At 35.7% G+C, this 25,759-nt stretch overlaps 1 protein-coding gene across 2 annotated transcripts in view; it reads left to right on the top strand.

Moving 5' to 3' along the window:
* Positions 1-25,759, top strand: part of Usp32 (Ubiquitin specific protease 32) — an 808,142-nt gene that overhangs the window by 120,007 nt on the left and 662,376 nt on the right. For both annotated transcript variants that reach the window (XM_090413901.1, XM_090413902.1), the window contains exons 5-6: positions 11,295-11,454; positions 24,677-24,808. In XM_090413901.1, coding sequence (XP_090270027.1) covers positions 11,295-11,454; positions 24,677-24,808 — 292 coding nt within the window. The remainder of the gene's footprint in view (positions 1-11,294; positions 11,455-24,676; positions 24,809-25,759) is intronic.

A 25,759-nucleotide genomic window follows, 5' to 3' on the forward strand; every position in this document is an offset into this window, starting at 1 on the left:
ATAAATGTAGTTTAATCCTTTATCCAAGTATGAGCAAACAAAGTTTGCACCTGAAACTATCTTCAGGACTGGGGTACGGTAGTACAACACCGGGCAATTCGTTGCAAAGATGGAGCAAGATAACAGCACTCCTATCTCAGTATCTCCCATAATGCAAAACAGATCTCCTTGCGGATATGTATAATGTTATGCATTAGGGGAGGGCCACTACCCAGACTAGTTTCGACCTTTATTGAGGTCTCTTCAGTGGCAGCCAGACCCAGACATGGAGATACCAGGCAGAAGGATACGGAGATACCTAGCATTGTTGTACTACCTTACTCCAGTCCTGAAAATACTTTCAGGCACAAACTTTGTTTGCTCACACTTGGATAAAGGATTAAACTAAATTTATTATAGTCTAACCAAGTAAAAAATAAACTTTCATCATCTTTCTCTAAATCCAGAGTAATTTAATAAAAAGGTGACACACCTTTTGGCAACTCCTGTAGGTAGAGATGACCTTGTTATTGCTTCTGCCTGGTATCTCCACGTCTGGGCCTGGCTCCCACTGAAGAGACCTCAATAAAGGTCGAAACTACTCTGGGTAGTTGCCCTCCCCTTAATGCATAACATTATACATATCCACAAGGAGATGTGTTTTGCATTATGGGAGATACTGAGATAGGAGTGATGTTAGCTTGGTCCACCTTTGCAACGAGTTGCCTGGTGTTGTTGCTACCTTACCTCAGTCCTGAAGATACTTTCAGGTGCAAACTTTGTTTGCTCACACTTGGATAAAGGATTAAACTAAATTTATTATAGTCTAACCAAGTGAAAAATAAACTTTCAACTAGATTAGCTGTGTGGAAGAAAGTGTTCAAACCAATTTGACTTATGCATCTAAGGGTTGGGTTAGAACTAAAGCACTTGATCAAAAACTGGAGACCTCAGTTCTGAGAAAGATTAGTGGAGTGAACAGATGGCACTATCATATTGAAAATGAGGATATTGAGAAAGAACTTGCCATGATTAGCATCCAGGAATGTGTTAGTACAGCTAATCTCAGTTTAATATGATCACTTAAACAGAATGGGAGAGGAAAAATTAGCAAAACAAGTGTTCTTTGCCAGGTTGGCAGGAAAAATACCCAGAAGAAGACCAAGATGTAGATGAATTGATACAGTAAAAAGTGCCTTGGAAGACAAATATAAGATCTGATAATATTGGGGTCTTGACAGATAACAGATTAATTTGGAGGAAAATTGTTGATTGGAAGTTAGTGATGCTATAACTTTTTAATGGAGTTCTGTCATATTATTTTCTACACTCCGTGAGGATACATATCAGGGATTTGATGATTTTTTTCACTTTTTCTGTAGGATGCATATTGCTATAATATCCATGGTGGAACTTTTTCATGTAGTACTGTACTATCAGAATTATCCTGACCTACTCCCACTGACATGAAGATACATGTCAAGAATTTGATGATGATGCTGAACCATGTGCTGTAATATACACACACACAAATTTTAATTAAAATGAAATTCAGACAAATTGGTTAATTAAATATTAAAATGTTGATATTGAGAAATAAAGAAATACTAGTACTCAATCCTTATATGTTTACAAAGATAATTAAATGGTTACTGTATTAGGAAGAAACTGCAGTCATAAAGCAAATGATCTCCTATACAAGGAATAATGCACTCAGTGCTTCTTGTAATCTTCTGCCAGAAAGTCACTAGAAGTTTCTTGAACAACTATCTATTTAGCTGTTCAAGAAGGCAGGCTTCTGGTCTTAATGCTATTTTCCTATTTTCCTTAATGCTAGTTGTACTTAAAGTTATGCTCCTGAACAAATACCCTTCCTTCATCATCTCTACACTGTTATATTTAGCAACTGGTATCCACACCCTAACATAAATTAAGCCCTTTAGCCAATTAAAAGAAATGTCTACCATCAGACTATTGACCTATTTTTCTAAAATAATGGAGAAGGTAATCAGTCATTGACAGCCAGTATGTATTCACCATTCAAGAACCACAGCTGATTTTCTTGCCTACATCACCCATCATTAAACACATTCTATAGAAAGGTTTGGAGTAACCTGTGCTGTTGTTCATGACATTTCTGAGGCATTTCATAGGGTCTGGCATAGAGGATTTCTCAGCGAATTGCTATCTTATGTTCTGTCTTCCACCATTTGTTATTAAGTTGCCAGTTTTCCCTAAGGTTCATTGTTGCATTAAAGGTAAATTGTGTTCTCTCCTCAGATTTCTCTAATAATGCTGGTATTCCTCAAGGCTCTGATATATCACCCATCCTCCGTCTCATACGAATAAATGACCTGATCTCAAATGCTATCCATTGTGTTATTGTTGATATCAGTAGCACTCTCCATTCCTCTACTTATACAATAAATCTTGCTGGGCTTGTAAGCAAGGGCACAAACAGAACCATTAACACTGATCTCACACTATCCGTCAATAGAAAGGTGACAATGCAACCTTCAGTTCTTTCAAACCATAGTTCTTTTTCTCTACAAAAAAAAAAAAATAAAATAAAAATCCTAATTCTTTCTCCCTTTCTTTTAATTAACACTCAGCTCATCAGTTAAAGCTAGATTTCTCCTCTTGGAGAACAACACCTTGCCAGCCTTTCTTAACACACAAATGCTTACTTTCATAGTATCCTCATTCTCCCAGATACTTTGAACCCCCCCCCCCCCTGCAAATATTGCTTTTTCATCTATTTCGTGAATCTCAAATTCACCAAACTTTAGAAGACTACTTGCATTTAGAATGGTGCACCAAAAACCTCTGAAAATCCTTGATGCTGAAGAAAAGAGGGTAGTTTTGCTAAATGATGCCCCCTTTCTTCTCAAATTCTGTCCACATGTCTTTTTTTAGATACTTTCATGGAGATCCTATTCAGCAGTTGACTTGGGAGATTGCTAGACATGCACACTTTTCTGTTAAGAAGGGATATATGTGGAATTACAAAGCAAGTGATTATGATAAGCTGAGAAGTAAGCTTTCAGCAGTGCATACAAATTTGAAGGGGAGAGATATTGTTGGTGCATGGGAGGTGGTCAAGGGGTGTTTGCAAAAGCTGTATCTGAATGTATACTGTTGTGTCCCATTTTACGATTTTTATTCTATTTTATAATTTCCGCTTATCTATGTTCAACTATTATCTATGCATGAGATATCACCAAAATTTTTTCTAATACTTAAGTTATTTCTCCCCTTAGTACCCCTAATATTTGTATTTATACTGCGCCTTTTGGGATATTTAGTTTGAGATATTATATACAAAAACAAGGAGAAAGAACTCAAATATGTCTGAAAGTGAAACAGTGTTGCAGTCGTGACACTTTATCTTGTTTCTTAACACATTAATTTCCCGCGTGATTAGGTTCGTAATTTTTCAAGTGGTGCATCGGACAGCAATTTCAGACAACTGTTTTATCATTGGACAAAAGGTTTATTAAAAACTTTAACATGGTACAATTCAATTTTTGTTATTACTCAATTCAATGCTAAACTAAATACTTACAAACTAACATGAACTTATTACAAGTAATTAGGCTATGATCCTATAATGGTATTACGATCATGCCACCATAACAATTCAACACATAACTTCATGTGACATGGACATATAAGATTAATTCACACTATTTAACTATTCAAACTTAAGTAGATTAACTAAACCTTTTACTGCACTAACACACAACTATGACATTTTAACTTTCCTATACATTACAATAGACATGCAAAATTCTCAGGACACTTAATTATTCACATAACATTAACACTAGCCAGCTTACTTTTAATATATTCTGTCAGATACTAAAGTCCTAGTATAAATTTTCCTTGGTCACTTCAACAGTTCCGTATTAGAATAATGATACTTATTACAGACAAATTTTAGTTAACATTAGATATCTTTTTACAGTACCTTTCTATCTTGAGTTTTTCATATGGGCCTTTACCTTTTTCTGATTGAACTAGCTTGGTATAACCTCTCCGATAATCTGCTACTCCTATGTTCCTTTTGGAGTTGAACTATGCTTACACGGTCTTAAACTTTCGTAATTCAGGACACACTTTGAATCATCTATATGACGGCTATGCAACTCGCGACGTGGATATCGATATCTTTACAGCTTTCCCTTTCTAGTGGTTGTCACTGAAGTTGAAACACAAAGAATATGTTTCCTTTTCTTTGACTCTATGGCATTCTTCACTTCTTACATAGGAAATCCGGAATCGAAATCCCACTCACTTTTGTTTCCATGTTGTGATGACGGAGATATAACCCCAATCTTCACTCAGGAAAACCGCGTGAAACCTATGCCACGGAGCTCGTAGAGAAACTCGGGAACAGAACCAAAACAAAAACCAAAAAGCCCTCGTGGGGGGGGGGGGGGGGGGTTCCAACCCTTTTATACTTGCTCTCCTAATGGCACCCTCTTTAACTTCTTTTCTCCGCCCTCTACTTGTTTTTACTTCACCGACCAATTAGGGTGGCGTTTTTCTGCCAAACGTCCTTTGGTCGGCGAGCCGAACGATGTCTCAATCCGGGAATCGGCCCTGAGTGATAGTCTGTTGTTTTTCTTCCACTATCCTCTAACTTAATCCCCTTTCCAAATTTTATTCTATGAATTCACTTAATATTTTAATCTCTAGCCTCTCACATACCATCTCTTATGACTAATCCTTTTCTGTCTTATTTAGTTTAAATTTCTCTTTTATATCATATTACAACATTAATATATTCTCTCTTTTGTTAGTTAGTTTAACAAACACCTTTATTTTTTATATATTTTATTGGATGCAAGAATCTTTCTTTTTCTTTTAATTAATTCAACTATTATCTTTTATGCAGGGTTTTTAATTTATTTTATTTATTCTTCATGTTACACCATGATAGCTGAGAATTCTATATTCTTAAGATATCAGGGTGTAACAGTACCTAGAGTCAGATTGGTAAATCAGATAGGCGTTAGATGGATGAATAGCCTCATTAAGCAGGAGTTGTAGACAAAGATAAAGTTATGGAGGGAATGTAAAGAAAAAGGTGATTAACATGTCCATAAGCATTACAAGGCACAAGAAAGAAGGGTGACCTGTATGATAAGGAAGGAAAAGGCAAATTATGAGAGAAAACTACCTGATGAGGCCAAAACAAATTCTAAAGAGTTATGTTGCTAAGTGGCAGGTAAAAGGAGGAATGACTATTGAAGGATGACTTTAAAAAATGTTAATGGTGGGGAGGCAACAGAATCAAAACAAATAGTTGAATTACTGAGTGAACATTTTTCAGGAGTATACCATCTAAGCAGTGACATTGCAATGTCAGATGTGACATTGACTGCTCTTGCCTTAGTAATTTGTTTACTTTTTTATAATCAAGTAACAATTGATAATAATAAATTTAGTTTAATCCTTTATCTAAGTGTAAGCAAACAAAGTTTGTGCCTGAAGTATCTTCAGGACTGAGTCAACTCATGGTAAAGGTGGACCAAGGTCTCATCACTCCTTGTCTTAGTATCTCCCATAATGCAAAGCACATCTCCTTGCGGACATGTATAATGCTATGCATTAAGGGAAGGGTCACTACCCAGACCGGTTTCGATCTTTATTGAGGTCTCGTCAGTGGGAGCCAGACCCAGAGGTGTTGATACTAAGATGGAAGCAATGGAGAAGTCATATTTACCCATATGAGTTGTCAAAAAGCGTGTCACCTTATTATTAAATTACTCTGCATTTAGAGAAAGATGTTGGAAATTTTTTCCCCACTTGGTTAGACTATAATAAATTTAGTTTAATTTATCCAAGTGTAAGCAAACAAAGTTTGCACCTGAAGTATCTTCAGGAGTGAGGCAACTCGTGGTAAAGGTGGACCAAGCTCTCAAAAAAAAAAAAAAAAAAGGGAAAGGCTACTCCGTGATATTGATAGACTGCAAAAGCATTTGACAAGATTCTGCATAGAACTCTCTTGCATAAATTGGAGCAAATGGGGATAGATATGAATCTGGTGATTTCAATTAAATCTAGGGTGGTTGAGGGACAGATATCAAGAAGTGGTTTATGGAGGAAGTCAGGCCAGGAGAAGGCAAGTGATCAGTGATGTACCACAGTACTCAGTACTTTGTCCTTAGTTGTTTAATTTGTATATCAATGATATAGGAAATGATTTGGCATGAAATATTCAGTTATTTGCTGACAATGCTAAACTGGGAAGATAAATGATAAATGAAGGTGATGCACAGATCCTGCAGGGACTTAGACTAACAGAATGGACAAAAAAGGTAAATTGCTGTTTGTTTAATGTGGCCAAGTGTAAGGTGATGCACTTTGGGAAGAGATTACAAGCTGTGTACTGTATTGATGGAACTGAACTGCAAGAAACTGATGAGGCCAGGGACTTGGGGATGATCATGGACAGGGAGTTGAAGTTTTGAGGGCATAATTCAAAGGTAACAAAACAGCACATCAGATTACATGATTGTTGAAGAACACACTAAAAAGCAGGGATAGAGAGGTTATTGTTCTCCTATACAAAGCTTTAATAAGGCCACATCTGGACTTCTGGATTCTGTGATGATGAAGTTGCGGAGAGGCGAGAGAGAAAGATTATGGCAGGTCTATGGAATGCCTTCTGAGAATAGATTGATGGTCTGTTGTTTCAAAGCTTGATAGGTGAAAAAGATGACACATGATAGAATCATTTAAGTTATTAAAAAGGTTTTAGGATTGATGCTGAAGAAGTTTTTTCAGTACATTGCAAGAAGGGAGAAAACAAGGGGATCATCACCAGTGGTAGTTATGCAAGAGTGTTAGGACTTTTTTTGCTTGATGGGTGGAATGGGTTTGCCAGAGGTGGTTCTGGGTGATTTATCAGGATTGAGTTTAAGGAAAGGTATTGTGTGAATAATGGATCTCCCACGATGAGTCTCCTGACTTCATGGAAATACATGTATGATTATGATAATAATAATACAGTAAACTCTTGATTTAATGGACTATTAGAAGCTAAGGCTTGTCCATAAAATCAAAAGTCCGTTAAATCACGAATCTTAGGAATAGCATTGAAAATAAAACACTTTCAGTGGTACAGTATTAATATATTTTAATGGGAACATTTTTATGTAAATACCAATTTACTGAGGATTGGGATTGAAAAAAGCATCAAGTTTCAGTTGCTTTCCACTTTTATGTTGTTTCTTAATAATTAACGATCAAAATTGCCAAAAATGTTCGTAATACACAATCACCTCTGGATCTGAAGCTGCACCTATGAACGAGATGATGTCATCCACGTGTTCTCTAACCACTGATAGTTACGGACCAGCTGGAACCACTTCTTCCTCATTGTCAACACGTGCACACGAACTATTATGAGTACACACGAAATATCACAAATATATGCGAATGTATCCGAAGACATTATTTATTAATACTGCTGATCGCTTCCGATTAACCATCGTATTATTTTTTTTATTAATTATTTCATTATCTGTATTTATTTGTCAAATTATGTCCATTAAATCCGAAGGCCGTTGAATTCGGGTCCATTAAATCGAGATTTTATTGTATATTTTGCAACAATTGGTGTAATTAGAGGCAACTGGAATGACACTCCATAATGGGAAATTTTCCTCTTCCACAGAGACACTGTGCTGCATGCAAACAAGCAAAACAAATTTATTGTATCACTAAACATCGTATCTAACTGGACATATTTGTCCTAGCATCTCAAATTTTCATTTGAGAAAGTATGCATAACAGCTGTTTATAATGCATCCATTTTTTTATCTATGGTACAGAAAGCACACAATTTATGCAAAGCAAATATTCTAAAGCAAATAAAGATGCATGCATGTGTTTAACTTGAAATCAATTCGAATTGCATTTGAGATTTTTGATTACTGAAACATTTTAGAAAAGCTAATTTTACAAATAAAGTTCCTGAGAAAGCTCCAGCTAACATGGTGTAGAAAGTTTATGAAAATGCAATCACCCAATGCAGAAGTGGCATACATGTGCTAAATATATTTCCCATTGTCAGTTCTCCATATGCAGACAATTGCCTTGCATGAATGGGTTAAACTATCATCCCATTGCCCTCATCTTTGTATCACTACACATCAAATCTAACTGGACACGTTTGTTCTAACAGCTCAAATTTTCATTTGCAGAAAATATGCTTAACAACTGTTTATAATGCAGCCATTTATTATTATTATTACGTGACACCTTCAGGGAGTCTAAGGACTCATCGAGGGAGGGCACCTACTCTGTCTCCACCACTCAATCCACCAACTACAACAAACCATGACTACAGCAATGCCATCTACCACCTAGCCACTAGTATTTTCATAGACAATCACAAACATCCATGCCCACGGTGGGATTCGAACCCGCAGCCTTTTGGCTGGAGAGTGGATATGCTAAGCACTCAGCCAACCAGGCTGGGCAAAAAAAAAAAATATAAAGATTCTTCTCATCACGACGAGAATTGAATTTAAGAATTTTCCAACTGAAGGACACAATGTATCGTTGTTTTTGCAATTGCGCTATGGAGGCTTGCAGATAAAAACTTCCCATGCTGGGAATCGAACCCAGGTCTCCTGGGTGAAAGCCAGGTATCCTTACCACTAGACCACTTGAAGATTTATGTATGGTACAGAAAGCACACAATTTATGCAAAGCATATTCTGATGCATATAAAGATGTGTGCATGTATGCAATATGAAATCAGCTCAAATTGCATTTGAGATTTTTGATATTACTAAAACATTTCACAAAAGCTAATTTTACAAATAAAATTTCCGAAAAAGTAGTAACTAACATGGTGTAGAAAGTTTGTGAAAATACAGTCGCCCAACGCAGAAGTGGCATACATATGCTAAAACTATTTCCCATTGTCAGTTCTGCATATGCAGACTTTGCCTTGCATGAATGTGTTAAACTATTTTCCCATTGCCCTCATCTTAGTATGCTCAAAAGATAGGAGAAACCCGTGTGGTTGCCCCTGATATTTCCCATGCATTTGATCATATCTGGCATTGAGGCCTTAATGAACAGATTGATCACTCCCTTTGTGAATGGATTGCCTGTCTGCCTTCAAAAAAACTTTGAATCCTAATCTTTTTTTTATTCAAAACATTACTTTTCTCTTGCTTAAATCTTAACACTTGATAAATCCAAAATATGGCTGACCTTAGAATTTTGTTCTTGCATTTGGAGTAATGCACCCAAAACTTCTAAGAATTGTAGATATACAGAAGACAGCAGTCTGTTTAATACATGATCTCTCTCATACAGACTTTCTCATAGGCACTCTTTCTTTCTATAATATGCATTTTTTATATGTACTTTTTTGGGAGCATTGGCCCACTGAACTGGCTACTACCATTTCTCCACCTTTCATTAAGCACAAGATCAAGAGCAGCCATTAGTCAACATCCATATGCAGTCTGCCTCCTGATATGTCAAACTAACCTCTCATCTTGCTTTTATCTATTATGTCCATTCTTTGTAACAGCCTTTCTGATACTGTTTTTCCCAATGAATACAACTGCCAACTTTTCAAGAAACTTGTTAATAAATTTCTAACCACTTGAGGCTTACAGCAGTGTTGTGTTTTAAGTCTTATGACCTCTTGTGTGGGAGTCAAAAAAAAAAAAAAAAAGTTCAACTTATGTTAATATAAAAACTTTTCACTGAAAATAAGCCATTAAACACTAAGTTTCAATGCATTTCCTGGGGACAACATTATGTATATACAGATCTCTTTCTCTCTCTCTCTGTTTTCTTACACATCATTAATTCCTGATAGGTACATTTAAGGAATGTACAAGACATGATTACCACACAATTAAGTTTACATTATTATATATATTTGTATAATGGATATTTACAAAGCAATTTGTTCACATTCTCTATCTTAGTTCTTAGTGTACACATAAATGTTATAACAGTTATAGAGCATAATGCATTAAAATAAATTAAAAAAAAAAAAAACCTAGAAATATTTAATTGTTATAGTGGTTTTGGTTTTCTTGAACCCACTTTTGCTGGGATATGATAATTCATCATTTCTCTATAACAGTCTTCAGATCTGAGTTCTTAAACATGCATTAAAATGAAATGAGTGTTGATGACTAAATTAGGCAGGTATGTAGACTGATATCCAAATGCACCATTAATTTAACTCTTAGTCGCTAAGTTATATTGAGTGATTTTAAAAAGTTCTATGTTTGGCATCCAGAGCAGAGTTCAGAACATCTAATCCTTTGCCCACAGAACCTAAGCACTATAGGTGCATTAGCATCTTTTGTGGTTAGGATTTACATAAAAAAGAAAAAAAAAGTTTAAAAATGCAGAACTAATTGTATAACTGCTGCCATTTCATCATGCTAAATGCTAAAAAAATTCAGCTATTAGAATTTAAAAAGGAAGGATTTAAAAAAAAAAAAAAAAATTAAGACTGCTCAACTACCAATATTTTAATGATTTTTGACAACCATTCCTATTCATTCCTGTTCCTCATGATGTTGGAGTACTGCAAGGTTCCATGTTTTCACCCCTCTCTTCTTATCGTAACTAAATGACCTCTCACTTACCTCACATCGTATCAATAGCTATGCCGATGAGAGTACACTCCATTTTTGTTCATCATTTTACAAGAAGCTTCAAGATTCTTTCATAACCAGTGCCTTAAACTCAAATCTCCATGTTTATCCTTCACTGATTATCCTAATTATTGATTTTTAAGAAAAAAAAAACTTTTCAATCAATAATGAAGAGAGAGAGAGAGTAGTAATAATAGTAATTAGGAAACAGTGAAGTAGGTGATATTTTAGCATTCTACATTCATTAAAGCTATATTTGGGTACATTTTGCAGTATGTTTAAACACGCATTAAGCATCAGTCCAGTTACCTGTCTGTACACACATAACATAGCTGTTCTAGCTGGATGGATTTTCATGAAATTTGGTATTTGGGATCTTTTTGTGGAAAATAGTAATATAAGATTTGATTGTGTTGTTAGGAGCTTGTAATGAACTAAATACATTAAGTATTTCTTAATGTATTTAGTCACAGTTTATATGATTGTATGTATGTTTGAATCATCTTAAAACGTTAGCATTTTCTGTAACAGGTATTTGTTTTAAATCTCTATTAATGTAAAGTAGCACTATAAATATTAGTGTTTAGGAATGTGCATAAGTGCATTTTAATTTATGATCTTTATTCATAAGTAATATTATTTGTTCATTTTTTATTTCAGAGCGAACGAGTGACATTTGAAGAGTTTCGTGATTGGCTACTTCATCAACATGAAACAACTTCTCTTACAAAATGGTTGATGAGTGAACTCAGTACTGTCAGTCTGTCTAATAATTTGGAAACACCTACATTTTATCAGACATTAGCTGGAGTCACACACTGTATGAGTTATTTTTATTTATTTGAATATTTTTTTATGTATTGACTACATTATTTCTTTATACAATGAATCATCATGATTGTTTTCTGGAATAAACCCCAAAGAGGTATGTTACAGAATGATATAAACATTAAAAAGGGTTGTAATATTACTTTGGTTAGTTATTATTAGTTTTCCATTAAAAATTCCAGATAGATCTGGAATTATTGGTTAGGTTCTTAACAAATAACATAATGATCATTTTGGCCACTCGGATAAACTGCATAATGTTTTGTGAATAGCAAGTAATATGGATAGATTTTTGATGGAAATAAAAGGAAATGTTGAAAAACTAGCTGCTTCAGCACTTGTTTTCTCAATGCTATTCAATCCCTGTACAGGGAGAAATTTTGAGTAATTTTGAAGGCTGTCTAAGCAATTTGCAAAAATAATTTGATTTGTGTTAACTTTTATGCATCACTGCACAGATCTTATTGGATTTTCAAGTTTATTCATTATCCTTTGTTGTTTAGTTTTCCTTTTCTTTGTTTCTGTAGTTGTTCACAGTTTGAAATTTTATCTTTTTTCTGATTCAGTATCATCTTGTATACTGTGATGTCACGTTCAATTTATAACTTTTGGTCAGTTTTAGCTTGTAAATTCCATACTTTTTTCACAGTTTCCATAACTATAATGAGATAAAAACATACATTCAGAATCATAGCATATATCACATATACTAGATGAGTTAGAAAGAATATACATAGCTACTAGAACATGGGGCTGTGGCTGTTTATATTTTTAAAAATGATGTGTTTTCTGTTCTCACAAATCACACTTGAATTGAATGTTTATAGGTTGAATTGCTTGTATACTCGCCATATTTTCTGATGCTTACTAAATAACTTGAGGAATTGACAACGTACAATAATAAATATTTCCAATATCTCCATCTTCACAGGAACTTAAAATAAAGACACATGCACGCAGGCACTACACACAGTAAATGTGGAAGAAGCATGGAAGCTATTGTTTTTTTCTAAAAGTCCTGATGGGGCCCCTAGCAGGCTATGTAGGTATTCTTGGCCGTTGGGCTGAAGGTCTTCTGATGTATGTCTCCCAAATTTGGGGCAGTCTCATGCAACAAATTTATTGAGGTTTGGCATGTTTCTTAGGGCTGAGGCTGATTCCATGAAAAATCTTTCAAATTTGAATTTGCTACGGTATATTGCTGTAACTTTCTTCCACCGTATTCCATGGTGTGTATCCAGAGCATGATCTGCAAGACCAGAGTGGCTATACTGGTGACAACGGATGTAGTCCTTGTGTTCTGAAATTCTGATATTTGCTGTCCTGCCTGTTTGGCCAAAGTAGGACAGCTTACAGTTGCAAGGGAACTGGTATACACCAGGTAGGTCTAGGGGAAGTGGTTGGACTTTTGTGGAGCGGATAAGGGATGCCAATTTTCTATATGGTCTGTAACAAGAGGTCAAGTCATGTTTTTTTAAGATTTTGGTAATTTTTTCCGAGGTGCCTCGGATGTAGGGAATTGTGATGGATTTAGAGTAATCCTTTTTGTGAAGGGGGAGGAGGGGTTATTGGTTTCAATATTTTTTGGATTTTTTTTTTTTTTGGAGGGGGGTAGCCATTGGCTGAGAAAGTGTTGAAGATGTGGTTTAGTTCAGTGGTTAGGGCATTATCATTTGAACAGATTAGTTTAGCCCTGTTGTGTAGTGTCTTAATAACATCATATTGTTGTGGGAGGGGAGAGGAATTGTTGGTGGATGTATCTGCCCGTATAGGTGGGTTTTCTATAAACTGAGAAAACCAAGGTTCCATCAGGTTGGCGGTGACTAGTATGTCTAGGAACGGGAGGCTATTGTTTTGATGTTTTTCCAGGGTGAACTTGATTCTGGGGTGTTGGTTGTTTAAGTGTGGTTAGAAGGAGAGTGTGTCAGAGCCGTGTGTCCAAATAGCGAACACATCATCAACGTAGCAAAACCATATGGTTGGTTTTTCTGGGGCAGAGTTTAAGGCTTTCTCTTCAAAAGTCTCCATAAAGAAGTTAGCCAAGGGAGGGGGGGGGGGAGTGGTGAACCCATGGCTGTTCCCTCTATTTGTTTGTAGAATTTTCCTTGCCAAACGAAATAGCCTGAGTTCACTGAGAACTGAAATAGGGCTGAAATATTAGGAGGAAATTTAGCTTGGATTAACTCTAAGGTTTACTTGAGTGGGACATTTGTGAACAAGGAGGAGACGTCAAAACTGACCATTATGTCAGTATGTAGGAGTGCAAGGTTTTCTATGCTGGCTTTGAAGTGGGCTGAGTTTTTTGTATGATGGTGTGTTGCCAGTATAGTGTGTGAGCACTTTGGCCAAATGTTTAGCTAATTTGTATGTGGGGGAATCAATGCCATCCACTATGGGACGTAATGGCACATTTCTTTATGTATTTTTAGGAGTCCACATATCCAAGGGGGGGGTATGGAGTTGAACGGTTTTAATTTGTTAGTAACTTCTGCGGGCCAAGAAGTGACCTTCTTAAAGAGCCTGTGGAGTTTTCTAATTTGTGAGTTGGTGGGATTGTATTCATTAGGGAGGTAAGTAGCCCAATCTAATAATAGAGCATTAAGCTTACCTGTGTGGTCCGTTTGGTTAAGTACTACTGTGGCGTTTCCCTTATCTGCTTTGGTGATTACTATTTCTTTGTTTTTCTTCATTTTCTGCAGGACTTTATATTCCTTATTGGATATGTTGGTTTTTGGTGGTCTTTCTTCGGTGAGAACACAAGCTACATCTAGTCTAATATTGTTGGCGATGTGGTTTGGAAGGTGGCGGATCCTGTGTTCAATTTGGGTCATTATACCCTCGGCTGGTATTTTTCTGGGAGCAATGGCGAAGTTGTGGCCACGTGAAAGAGCGTTGAGTGCTTCGGGCTTCAAATTAACTGAAGAAAGGTTGACCACAGTGTTGGTTGGAAGTTTAGGTTCAGAGGTTGAGTTGTTTTTTAATTTCTCAAATTTCTTGATATGTTGACCTCTATGTTTTCAAATTCTTTATCCGCAGCAGTGCAAGAGACGTCATATAAAATTGACCAAAGCTCGTGATTTAACGTGCTGGAAAGCTCTTTTTCAAGCATCTGAATAGCTAAGTTTGCGTCAGCTAGGTGAAAGCGTGTGGTGGCAATTTGTTCTCGTAGCAGTGCTTGTCTGGCTCAGTTATAAATTCAGAGAACCTTTTGTGAAAAGAAATGGTGTTTGAATTAACACAATTTGGGATTACCTGATTATCCTGGCAGCGTTTTAGGAAGGTCAGACGATTCAGTCACCTTGATAGCTTCAGCTTCATTTTACCATATTGGCAGGCCTCGCATGCGATGGAATCTCTGTGGATGATAGTAATTCTCGTAGGAAGGCTTATATGTTGGTTATACATGCTTACTAAATAACTTAAGGAATTGACAACGTACAATAGAATATAAATTAAATTAAACTTTAATAAATATTTCTGATATTTTGGCAACGTCACGTTACCATCTTCACAGGAACTTAAAATTTTAAAGTTTTTTCCTACATATGATAGTTAGTTTTCACTTACTATCATGTGTAGACTATAATAAGTAGCTGTGCTTTAAGGATGCCAGTTTGAAATCCAGTAAAATAATATAATCTAGTTCGTACAATTTTTTTTTTTTTTTTATGATTTAAAGAAAGTTGCAAATTAAATATGGAAATAAATAATAAAACAAGCAGAAGTATGGTGAAAATCTAGATGAATAAATTTGTATAGAAGGTGATAGAAATTAACCAAAATTACAAATTTCTGATGTTCGAGCTTTGAACTTCTGAATTTGAAAGTTCAGTTAGAAACAAATGCTTGTTCGAAGACATATTCAAGAATATATGAGCAGAACTAGATGAAGGTACTGCCGTGATTATTTAAACAGATAAATAAAGGAATAATGCAGTGCCTCAGAAGTCCAGAATGTAAGACCTAATAGTATAGGAGAACTGGCAAATAGTGGATTGATATAGAAGTAAATTGTTGATGGGAAGCTAGTAATAATGTAAACTTAATTATGTATTACTGTTATCTCATCCTGAACATCCCTTGAGAATACATATTAGAAAATTATGATGAATCAACAAGAAAAAAAAAAGCATTGTGTTATATGATATCTGGTGTTGGTTTTCTGACTACCTGTGTTTGTTTCTTCCTTAGATTTTGGAGTTTGCTCTTAGTTTCACATTTGATCTTGAGCATAACAGAAGTGCAGTAATAAATAAAATTTGATAAAATCCATTTATTGCTTATTTAAATACGATTGGTGTATTTTTTGTTTGTGAATGACTGTCCTTATATTGTCCATTAAATATGAACCATAACATCAAGTAGACATTGGATTAGGGCTAATAATTTAATTATTAGCCCTAATCTTAATATTAATCTTATAATATAATTTAATAATGTTTTCATTTAGTGCAACAATTATTAAAACTGGATTTTTACCTTAAAATGAGGTTTTGAGCAGTCAGATTTTAATATTTAAAAAAACAAGTACATGTAATTGCATACTTGTTGACAAGATAAATTTAGACAAATATAAGATTGTCAAAAGAAAAAAATGCTACTCCATAAGGTATCTTACTGAAGTACAATTTTTCTCACAGATTTTGCCTGAAGTGAAATATATTCTAGTGCTCATTATATTGCTTCATACCAATAAAAATTAAATTTCATCTGTAAGTTTAACATTCACCTAGTCATGTTTGTTCACTCTACATGTGGCATATATATTTTGCTGATCACCTGCCACCAGATAACCTTTTGTTGTTATTAACAAGCATCATCAATGATATTATACCTGTTTCACTCTGTGCACGTTCTTTATAAGTGTTCATTTTAGAAATTATGGACTTTACAACCGTGTTATAAATAACTCTTTTAATTTCCTGACGTTTTGATCTTCATATTAAGAAGATCGAAACCACTCAACACAAAAACTAGGTGTCATTAATACTCTAAAAAACAGGACTTTGAAGATCTGCTCCAATGAACCTGCACTGAAAGATCAATTTAAAGTTATCAGCAATACTTTTCTAAAACATGGTTACAGCCAAAACACTATTAACAAAATTCTCTACAAGACATCAACAAAAAACAAAGATAAACCAGACTACAATAAAACTATAACCATTCTTTACATTAAAGGAACATCAGATAAAATAAACAGAATACTACAAAAATACAACCTCAAAGCCACCTTTAAACCTCCTGCAAAATTAAAAAGCTTACTCAACTCATCCAAAGACCCCACTCCCTCCGTTGGCGCACCCTGGAGTATACCGTATTTATTGCACCTGTAACATACCATATATAGGGGAAACAGGACGCACAATTCCTATCAGACAAAAAGGACATAAACGACACATTAAATATAATAACTATGGTGAAGCTGGCCTTTCTGATCATGCCCTTGAACACCTTACACATAATTGACTGGAAAAGCACCAGTTGTTTACATCACACCAAAACATGGTATGAATGCAAATTTAAGGAAGCCTGTGAGATTATTATCAACCACCCCAACTTGAACAATAATGAGGGTCTAAAAATCCCTAACATATGGAAGGCACATATTCGACCCACAGAACCTTCCTCTCTGAGAGTAACTATAAACAGGACTGTAGATAATCCAGGATCCTAAATCAAAAATAACAATTGTAATGCTAAAAATAGGACATCATTGTTACTGAAAGAAAACTATAAGAAAGCATGTTTGCTCATGGTATCATAAATAGAATTTAACTTGATGTAGTTTCTAAATAATTAATTTGTATTTTTTTTATTTTTATTTTTTTCACTAGAGGTCATGTCAGTAGAATAACCTGTGATCAAATCATTGTTTCTCTAGCTTACTGTATGTAATGTAACTCAGCTATCGTGTGTGTGTATATGCTCCAGATGATGATCTTAATATGAAGATCGAAATTTCGGGAAATTAAGAGTTATTTATAACACGTTTGTAAAGTCCATAATTTCCAAAATAAATGCTGACCACTGTGCAACACTAAAAGAAAAGCTTTATAAGTGTTAATGTAAACTGTCTTTTTTTTTTTTTTTTGCTTGCCCCCCCCCCCCCCGAAGTTTAAAGAGCACAAAAATTTGCAGATGGTATTAATATACTATACTCTGATTAACCAGTCTCTCATTTAAAAAAAAATCTCAGATGCTATAAGAGTTAAAACATATTTTTGAGAGTGCTACATTGTGCATAAAAGGGAAGAAGAGCCTATCTTCCCGTCCTGCCATATGTGACTCCCACCCAGTAGGTTGGCGACCTGTAGTATATTTAGTTTTTTGAGTAGTCTGATTGTAACTTACTAGCCCAATATGTAATTAGGCTATTGCTGATGTTTAACATAGTGTAATGAAGAGATGTTTGATGTAAGAAAACAAAAATGTGGCACAGAGAGAAGAAAGGCTTTCATGGTTATTGAATAGCAGTTATTGATACCATTATTGGTATTATCATCAGAGACCTCCAGGGAGTCAAGGACACATCATACCCACACCAGATGTCATACTTTCTCTTAAACTCATTCACACTGGATGTGCTTACTACTTTAGGCAAATTGTTCTGCTCACTCACTGCTCTGTGAGAGAAAAATCCATGGCAGTCCCCTTGTTTTCTCTCCATCTTCTACACAATGAAAAATTTTATCAACCGATACCCTATAATGTCCTTTAAAAAGTTTACAGACTTCTATCATATCACCCATCTTTCTGCTGTCTACCAGTGTCTGCAGTTCACGTACTCTCAACGTATCTTTGTAGATTACAAAGATACGTTGAGAGTTCCATATAAAGATACGTTCCATAATCCCGATATTATCTTTGTAGCTCTTTTTCACACTCTTTCCACAGCTTCTTTATCTCCTCTGAACTAAGGAGACCAAATCTTGCACTGTAGTTCAGGTGCAGTCATATCAGGGCCTTGTAAAGAAGCAAAAATGACATTCCAATATCGCAATTATCCTGTGAGTTGTATTTGCAATTTTTGCAATGTAATCTTTAAACTTCAGTTTCCTATCCACCATAACTCCAAGATACCTAACCTCATCAGTTTCTTGTAACATAATCCCATCAATATAACATGCTGTTGGAAATCTCATCACACCAAATGCGTAGCTTTATACTTACAAAATTGAACTGATATCATTTTCCCACTGTTCCAGGTTATTCGAATCATTCTGTAAGTGCTGTATATCAGCAGCATTCCTCATTTCCCTGCTTGTCTTTGCATCATCAGCAAACAATTAAACATCTCCTGTCAGGTCCTTCCCAATATCCTTAATGTATGGATTGAACAACAATGGTCCAAGGACTGATCCCTGTAGAACACTGTTGATCACCTTAAATCTGTTAGATTCACATCCATCATAGACCACTTTTTGATACCTATCCATTAGCCCCCCACTCCAAGTTGATAGTTTGTTATTGTAAACATCTTAAATTTTTACAGTGATAATTTCACCATTGTTGCACATCATTGACTAATATTATGAATTATAAAAAATTATCATTTTAATTTGGTTATAAAACTAAGAGAAAATTGAAGTTCACTTACTTTCTATAGTATTCATTCTATTACTGCATGAAGAAGAATCAGTAGTTTCAATTTTGAAAATTTCAGAATATCATCATACTTTAAATTAATGAAGTTGATCATTCATTCACTGAATACTTGTGATTTGTTTATATAACTTTTGAAAAAGAAATTAAACTTAATATTTGGAGAGTGAGAAGAATGCTGATTTATGGAATAGTTTGCATGGCCAGCCCTTATGACAAAATAAATTTTGGAAATTTGAAGGAAAATGTTTTTTAAACTTGGAAATAATATGAAAGGAGAAAGGTGTTTAGCACTCCCACAAAATATGACAGCATTTAAAGATAAACCCCTAACTAGAATACTCAAAAATTAAATTAAACATTGCAAAAAAAAATGCAAGTTTCGGTCAGTCAAGGACTCAAGAGAGCTTTTTCAGATGGCAGTGCCTAATTAGTTTTCTTCTTTGAGACATTCACCAGAGATAAAAAGATACAAACTTTTATAGCCTGTTCTACACATTCAGTTTCCATGATGATTCTGAGTTTCTCCCACCTGCCATGAACTTTAAAGGCCACTTGTGTGCTTACTGTGAAACCCTCTTACTGACATGCATTTCTGCTACTTCACCTCTTTTCATTTCTCCAAACTCAAAAACTGCATTCTTCAGTCTGAGCTTTATATACATAATTCCATCGGCCAGTTGTTGTGTTGGTTACCATCCGTTGGATCCTTTCAGTTCATCCTGCAGAGCAAGCAAACTGGCTATTAGAACATACGCAATAAACAGACACATGATACACTAACCTCGTAGGCTGAGTTTCTTCGGCCATAAATCCAAATCAACCAATCCTTTCAGTTGTTTCTCTCTGTTATTCTGTAGGCAGATATATGAAAGTTAGAGAAAAAGAGTTAGGGAAATAGTGTGTATGATACTAGCATCATACACACTATTGTCCAAAACCTAAGGACAAACACTATTTTTGAAGATTATAACTGAAAATTCAGACAAATCAGCTTGTGGCAATTTGTATAACTGACGATTTCAAGTAGAAAGCAGATACACATTCAAATTTTCAAATTGCATAGAAAGGGTTCACATGGTAGCACTCAATAGAATCAAAGGCAAACAGCTTCACTAAGTGAATTGTGCTTGAAGGAATAAAGTTGCAAACTTGGATGTCTTGTAATGTCTCAAAGACATTATCTAAATGATTTCACAGGGAAGAATTATTGGAAAGCTTGAAGTTCACAGAATTGCAGATATTGCAAGAAAGTTGGCAACCTCACACAGAGTTGGATATCTCGACAAAATGTGACAAGTAGGCATATATGCCCAAAGGTCTGTAGTTTGCATCCCTTTATCCACAGCTCATTGTAGAGCATGTTTTCAGTGTTGTTATATCCAAAAAAATTGGACAAGACACCAGTTATCTAATGTACTCTGTACAGGTGAGAATCATTTTAGTCCTTCCTTCATTTCTAGACAACACTTGATCTGGTATGAAAGTGGTATGGCTTACCATCATGAGAATGTTTTTGAAAGAGATAGATACAGCAGTACTGGGTTCATGGTGTGGGGAGGCATTATGCGTAATGGATGCACCGAGCTACAAGTGCTGGAAAAAGGGACTATTACTGGTGAACAATATCGCAATGAAGTTCTTCAATGTCATTCAATTGTTCCGTGGCGCTGTGGGCAAAGAAGTCATTTTTATGGATGACAATACCACACCACATCGTACATTATATGGAGACTCAGGATATTAATCAAATCAAGTGTCCAGCATGCTCTCCCAGAAGGAGGAGTGGGCCAGTTTGCTCAAGAACTCCTGAATCACTTGGTGCTAAGCATGGTACGACTTGCTTGGAGATCTAAGCTTAATATCTCAATTGAATACAGTTGATTCACATTAAACACTGATGATAAGTTTCAGCTAAATTCCCAAACCTACAAGATGACTTCCCAAAATGTTATAATAGCACAATTTTTGGACTGTAGTACAAAACAGTGAATTTTCATTATTTACTATAATTCTCCTAGCATCCCATCATTTGATACTACAGATCAGTGATTTGTTGTCAGAATGTATCAGCAGTTAACTCTGCCACATTTATAGAAGTAAAATTGATCCATAAATGTGTAGTGCATTATCTTTTAGATAGTTTGCACAATTTAACCACAGATATACAGTTCATCTTCTTTTGTTTTCTCATAAAAGAAATGTTACAGACTCAGTTTGATATGTTACTGTAATGTTGAACTGGGCTTCCATCAACAATTCCCTAGCAAAAATCTTTTCAAAACTTTTTCATAAGTCTTTTTAAAATTCTGCATCATTACTATCTTTGTCACAGTTGATTGTTGGTTAGAATTTTATGTTAAATTATCCAGTATGATATTTTCACTTTTGCATAGTAAATTATAGAATTAACAAAAAGATATTTGATATGTTACTGTAATGTTGAACTGGGCTTCCATCAACAATTCCCTAGCAAAAATCTTTTCAAAACTTTTTCATAAGTCTTTTTAAAATTCTGCATCATTACTATCTGTGTTTTATCACAGTTGATTGTTGGTTAGAATTTTATGATGTTAAATTATCCAGTATGATATTTTCACTTTTGCATAGTAAATTATAGAATTAACAAAAAGTTAGTCTATTTATAAAAAATGAACTAATTAGACTAAGTCAGCAAAAATAGACTAAAATAGAAAATAGACAGTAGACTCATAGGCAAATTAGCATTAATATTACCAATAGCCATGTAGATATATGATCAATAAGATCCATAGTGAATATCCACCTCTCTGGGTAGAGTTGGTAGATGATAAAGCTGGACACCCATCCTGAAAGTCAATGTTTAGTCTCCAACTATTAACCAATTAGTATTTCAGGGGTGGTGGTGGCGGCGAAGATTTTGGAAAAGTTGGTTAGGGTGTGCATTCAGAAATGGGTTGACAGAGAATCTCTACTTTGCAGTGAACAATTAACATGATGTTAACAAGTCGATGAACAATGTTACCATTGAACTAGACAAGGGGAATGAATACACGATGATACTTGTGGATTTTGCTAAGTATCATTGTGTATTCATTTTGACAGAATATAGCTAAGTATCATTGTGTATTCATTTTGACAGAATATAGCGTGGTACACTGTTGCATAAATTGGAGAATATGGGTTTGGATTATAAACTGTTAGCATGGATAAAAGGATGGCTGACTGATAGATATCAAAAGTGGTATATGAGGGGTGCAAATCTGCAAGATTCAAGGTAACCAATGATGCGCCTCAAGGATCAGTCCTTTGTGCATTGTTATTCATTCTGTACATTAATGACATTGGGAAGGATTTGACAAGCAACATACAGCTATTTGCTGATGATGCAAAGATAAGTAGGGTAATCAGGAATGTTGCTGATATGCAGTACTTGCAGAATGATTTGAATAGACTGGAATTCTGGGCATGGGAAAATGGCTGTCATTTCAATGTTAATAAAAGTAAGGTTATGGACTTTGGTGTGATTAGATATCAATGTTCTATTACATTGGTGAGATTATGCTAGAAAAAACAGATGATCTAGGGTTCTTGGTGTGTTAGCAGATCGGAAGTTGAAGTTCAGGGGTCGTGTAGCAAAGATTGCAAATACAACTGAAAAGATAATTGCAACGCTGAAACGAATTTTCACATGTCACATAATGTTGTCATTTTGCTTCTTTACAAGGCCTTGATAAGACCTCATTTGGACTATTGTGCACAGATCTGGTCTCCTGGTTTCTGTTGTGATTCTGATATAGTAGAGGGAGTGCAAAGAAGGGTGTTAAATAAGATATCAGGATTGTACAATACTGATTATGAAGACATTGAGAATTCGTAGACTGCAGATACTAGTAAACAGAAGAAACACGGGTGATATGATTGAGACCTATAAACTTCTGAAAGGGTCTTACAGGATTTCAGTTGGTGGAATTTTTCATTTTATGGAGGGTGGGGAAAGGACAAGAGGACATACTTGGAAGCAGAGAATGAATGCTGCTAAGAAATGGGTGAGGGCTAGATTTTTCTTTCATAGAGTGAGTAATCCATTCCAATCATGTGTGATTGGAATGGATTACTATTGGATATGTATGCAAGCAGTGTGAATGAATTCAAGAATAAGTATGATAGCTGGTGTGTGTGTGTGTGTAGTATATGGCCTCTCTGGAGGTCTTTCTTAATAATAAAAATTTACCTTTGTTTACTTACTGGTGTTGTGTATTAAATGACTCAAGATTTAAATTATGGTAATTGAAGAATTTGTGAATATATATGCACTGCTTGGGAAGAAATCAATGGACAATTCCCCCCCCCCCCCTCCACGGGCAAGGTGCATCATGCCATTGTAACGAGTCGTGGTTGTAGCCAGTATAAATTGGAGGAATATGATATTCCCAAGTTAGTGCAATTGTGTCGAGGTGAAATGGCTGTGAAAATGGAACTGATGCAGTTTGAAAGAGGCATTGTGGTAAGATGCCATGTTGTAGGCCTATCTTTTCAGTAAATTGGGCCATCCCAGGTCAACAGTCAGTGATACCATACTGAGATAAGCACAAGGAGTCAACTGCAAGTACTACCCCACAGTGGACGATCCACCACACTCGCCAAAAGTGATCGTAGGATGCTATGAAGGATAATATATAAAAACTGCCTTTTGTTGGCTGACATGTTGAATGCAGAGTTCCTGCCAACTGGAACCCGAAACTGCAAAAAAAAAACATTCAGAACCGAGGCTCACAACATGAGTTTCCATGGTAGGACCACAATATGCAAGCTCCACATTACCTGAATCAACATGCAGTATTATCTTCAATGGTACAAAGAGCATGTAGTGGAATGTGGAAGCTTTGGAAGGCTGTGTTATGGAGCGACAAATGATGCTACACCCTCTGCCAAGCAGATGAACAGTTGTGGGTGTGGTGGATCTCTGATGAACATCTGTTACCAGAGTGCACAACCTGAACTATGAAATTCAGGGGTGGCATTGGTTATGGTATGCTCCTATTTTTCCTGGTTTGGCCTCAGACCTCTGTGGTGCCATGAACATTGAACTCAGAGAGGTACCTGAATATTCTGGACAATTCAACGTTTCCTACTTTGTGGCATTTCTACGGAACTGACCATTGTCTCTTTCAGCAAAACTGCACTGTGTCATAAGATTGCTACTGTAACTGCCTGGTTTGTGGATAAGAACATCACCACTATTGGATAACTGGAACGTCGAGTAAGGTCAAGGGACTAACACATGGCAATAGTCCAGGACCTCATTACATGCGTACAGGAAGAATGGACCAAAAATTCCCATTAATTGTTATTGTACTCTTGTGGAAAGTATGCTCCATAGGATTGCTTCAGTCATTGCAGCAAAGTCATCTTACATCTTTTTAAGGTTTGACTGCAGCAGATTACCTTGGCTGTTTGTTTCTCACACTATGGTGTCCATTGACATCTTTCCCAGCAGTATGAAAGGCTGTTTTTTTTTTTAAATGCATTTTGCTGCTTTTGTTTTTGCCGGTTGGCGACTGAAAGCAATCATATGTTTTTTTAGGTTTCATTAATGATATATTCTAATAATTCTTTTTGTTTGCCAGTGGAAGAGAAGGACATTATTGATCTTGAAAAACGATATTGGTTGCTTAAAACACAATCACGAACTGGGCGCTTAGACCTTGATACATTGATCCCTCTAATATCACCTCCTGTGCCAACTCTTTTATGTGAGGGTAAGTATTTTTAATCTTGATAGTTTTTCTGATTAAGGTGAATACTAAAATGTATGAAGTTTAAAAATAATATATCTTATTTGTAATCTGTATATCAATATAGAGAGATTCCAAAGTTAGAAGTCTAGTTATTGAGAGAGTCCATAAGGTCTGCTATCAGGAGGAAGAATGAGTAGGATAATTGAGGCATCAGACATGAGGAAGAAACTAGCAAGAGAATTAGTTGTGATTGTGGGAACAAATGATCTAAGTTGACATAAGGAGGATGTGAGGGTGAATATCAGGAGGCTGTTGAGAAGAGTGAAAGATAACGGTGTTGTAGGAAAGGTTGTCAGTTTGTTGCTGAGGAATGACGATGATGATGAGTTGTGACAGAGAGCTAAAATCATGAATGGTATGCTAGTGGAGCTATGTGAGGAGAAGGAAGTACAGTTTGTAGATGTATGGCATGTGTTTGAGGGAAGAATGAAATTATACAGGCATGATAGGTTGCATTCAAATGCAACCCATGTATAATTGGGATGTGTGTGTACAGGAGAAAGTGTTGCTGGATGGAAGTACAGTGAATGATGCTTGTAAGAGATGAAGGGAAAAATCAGGAGAATGGTATTGAAGAGACAGAAGTACTTGGCAGCGGAAACAATAGTAGTGTGAGAGATGAATGGGAATGCAAGAGGAACAGGGAAATGGGGGAAGCCCAGGTGGACAGGAAGGCATGGCACAGAAAGAGTGGATGTTAAGTAGTGGTGAATGTGTGTGTAGGAAGATGGAGTATATTGCAATGTGGATGGGAAAGTTGAGACTGAGCAGATATATGTGTAAGTGGTGATAAAGATGACTGGATAGGTGTGGTCGGGAAATCACAACCAGCAAGTGGCTTAGATTGGGACAGACCTAAAAATGAATTACTGTGTTTGTTTACAAATGTCAGAAGTATCAGAAATAAGGGAC

Source organism: Typopeltis vanoorti, chromosome 24, assembly GCF_054136105.1.
Source record: "Typopeltis vanoorti isolate ZY-2024b chromosome 24, IOZ_Tvanoo_1.0, whole genome shotgun sequence".
Lineage (NCBI taxonomy): Eukaryota > Metazoa > Arthropoda > Arachnida > Uropygi > Thelyphonidae > Typopeltis > Typopeltis vanoorti.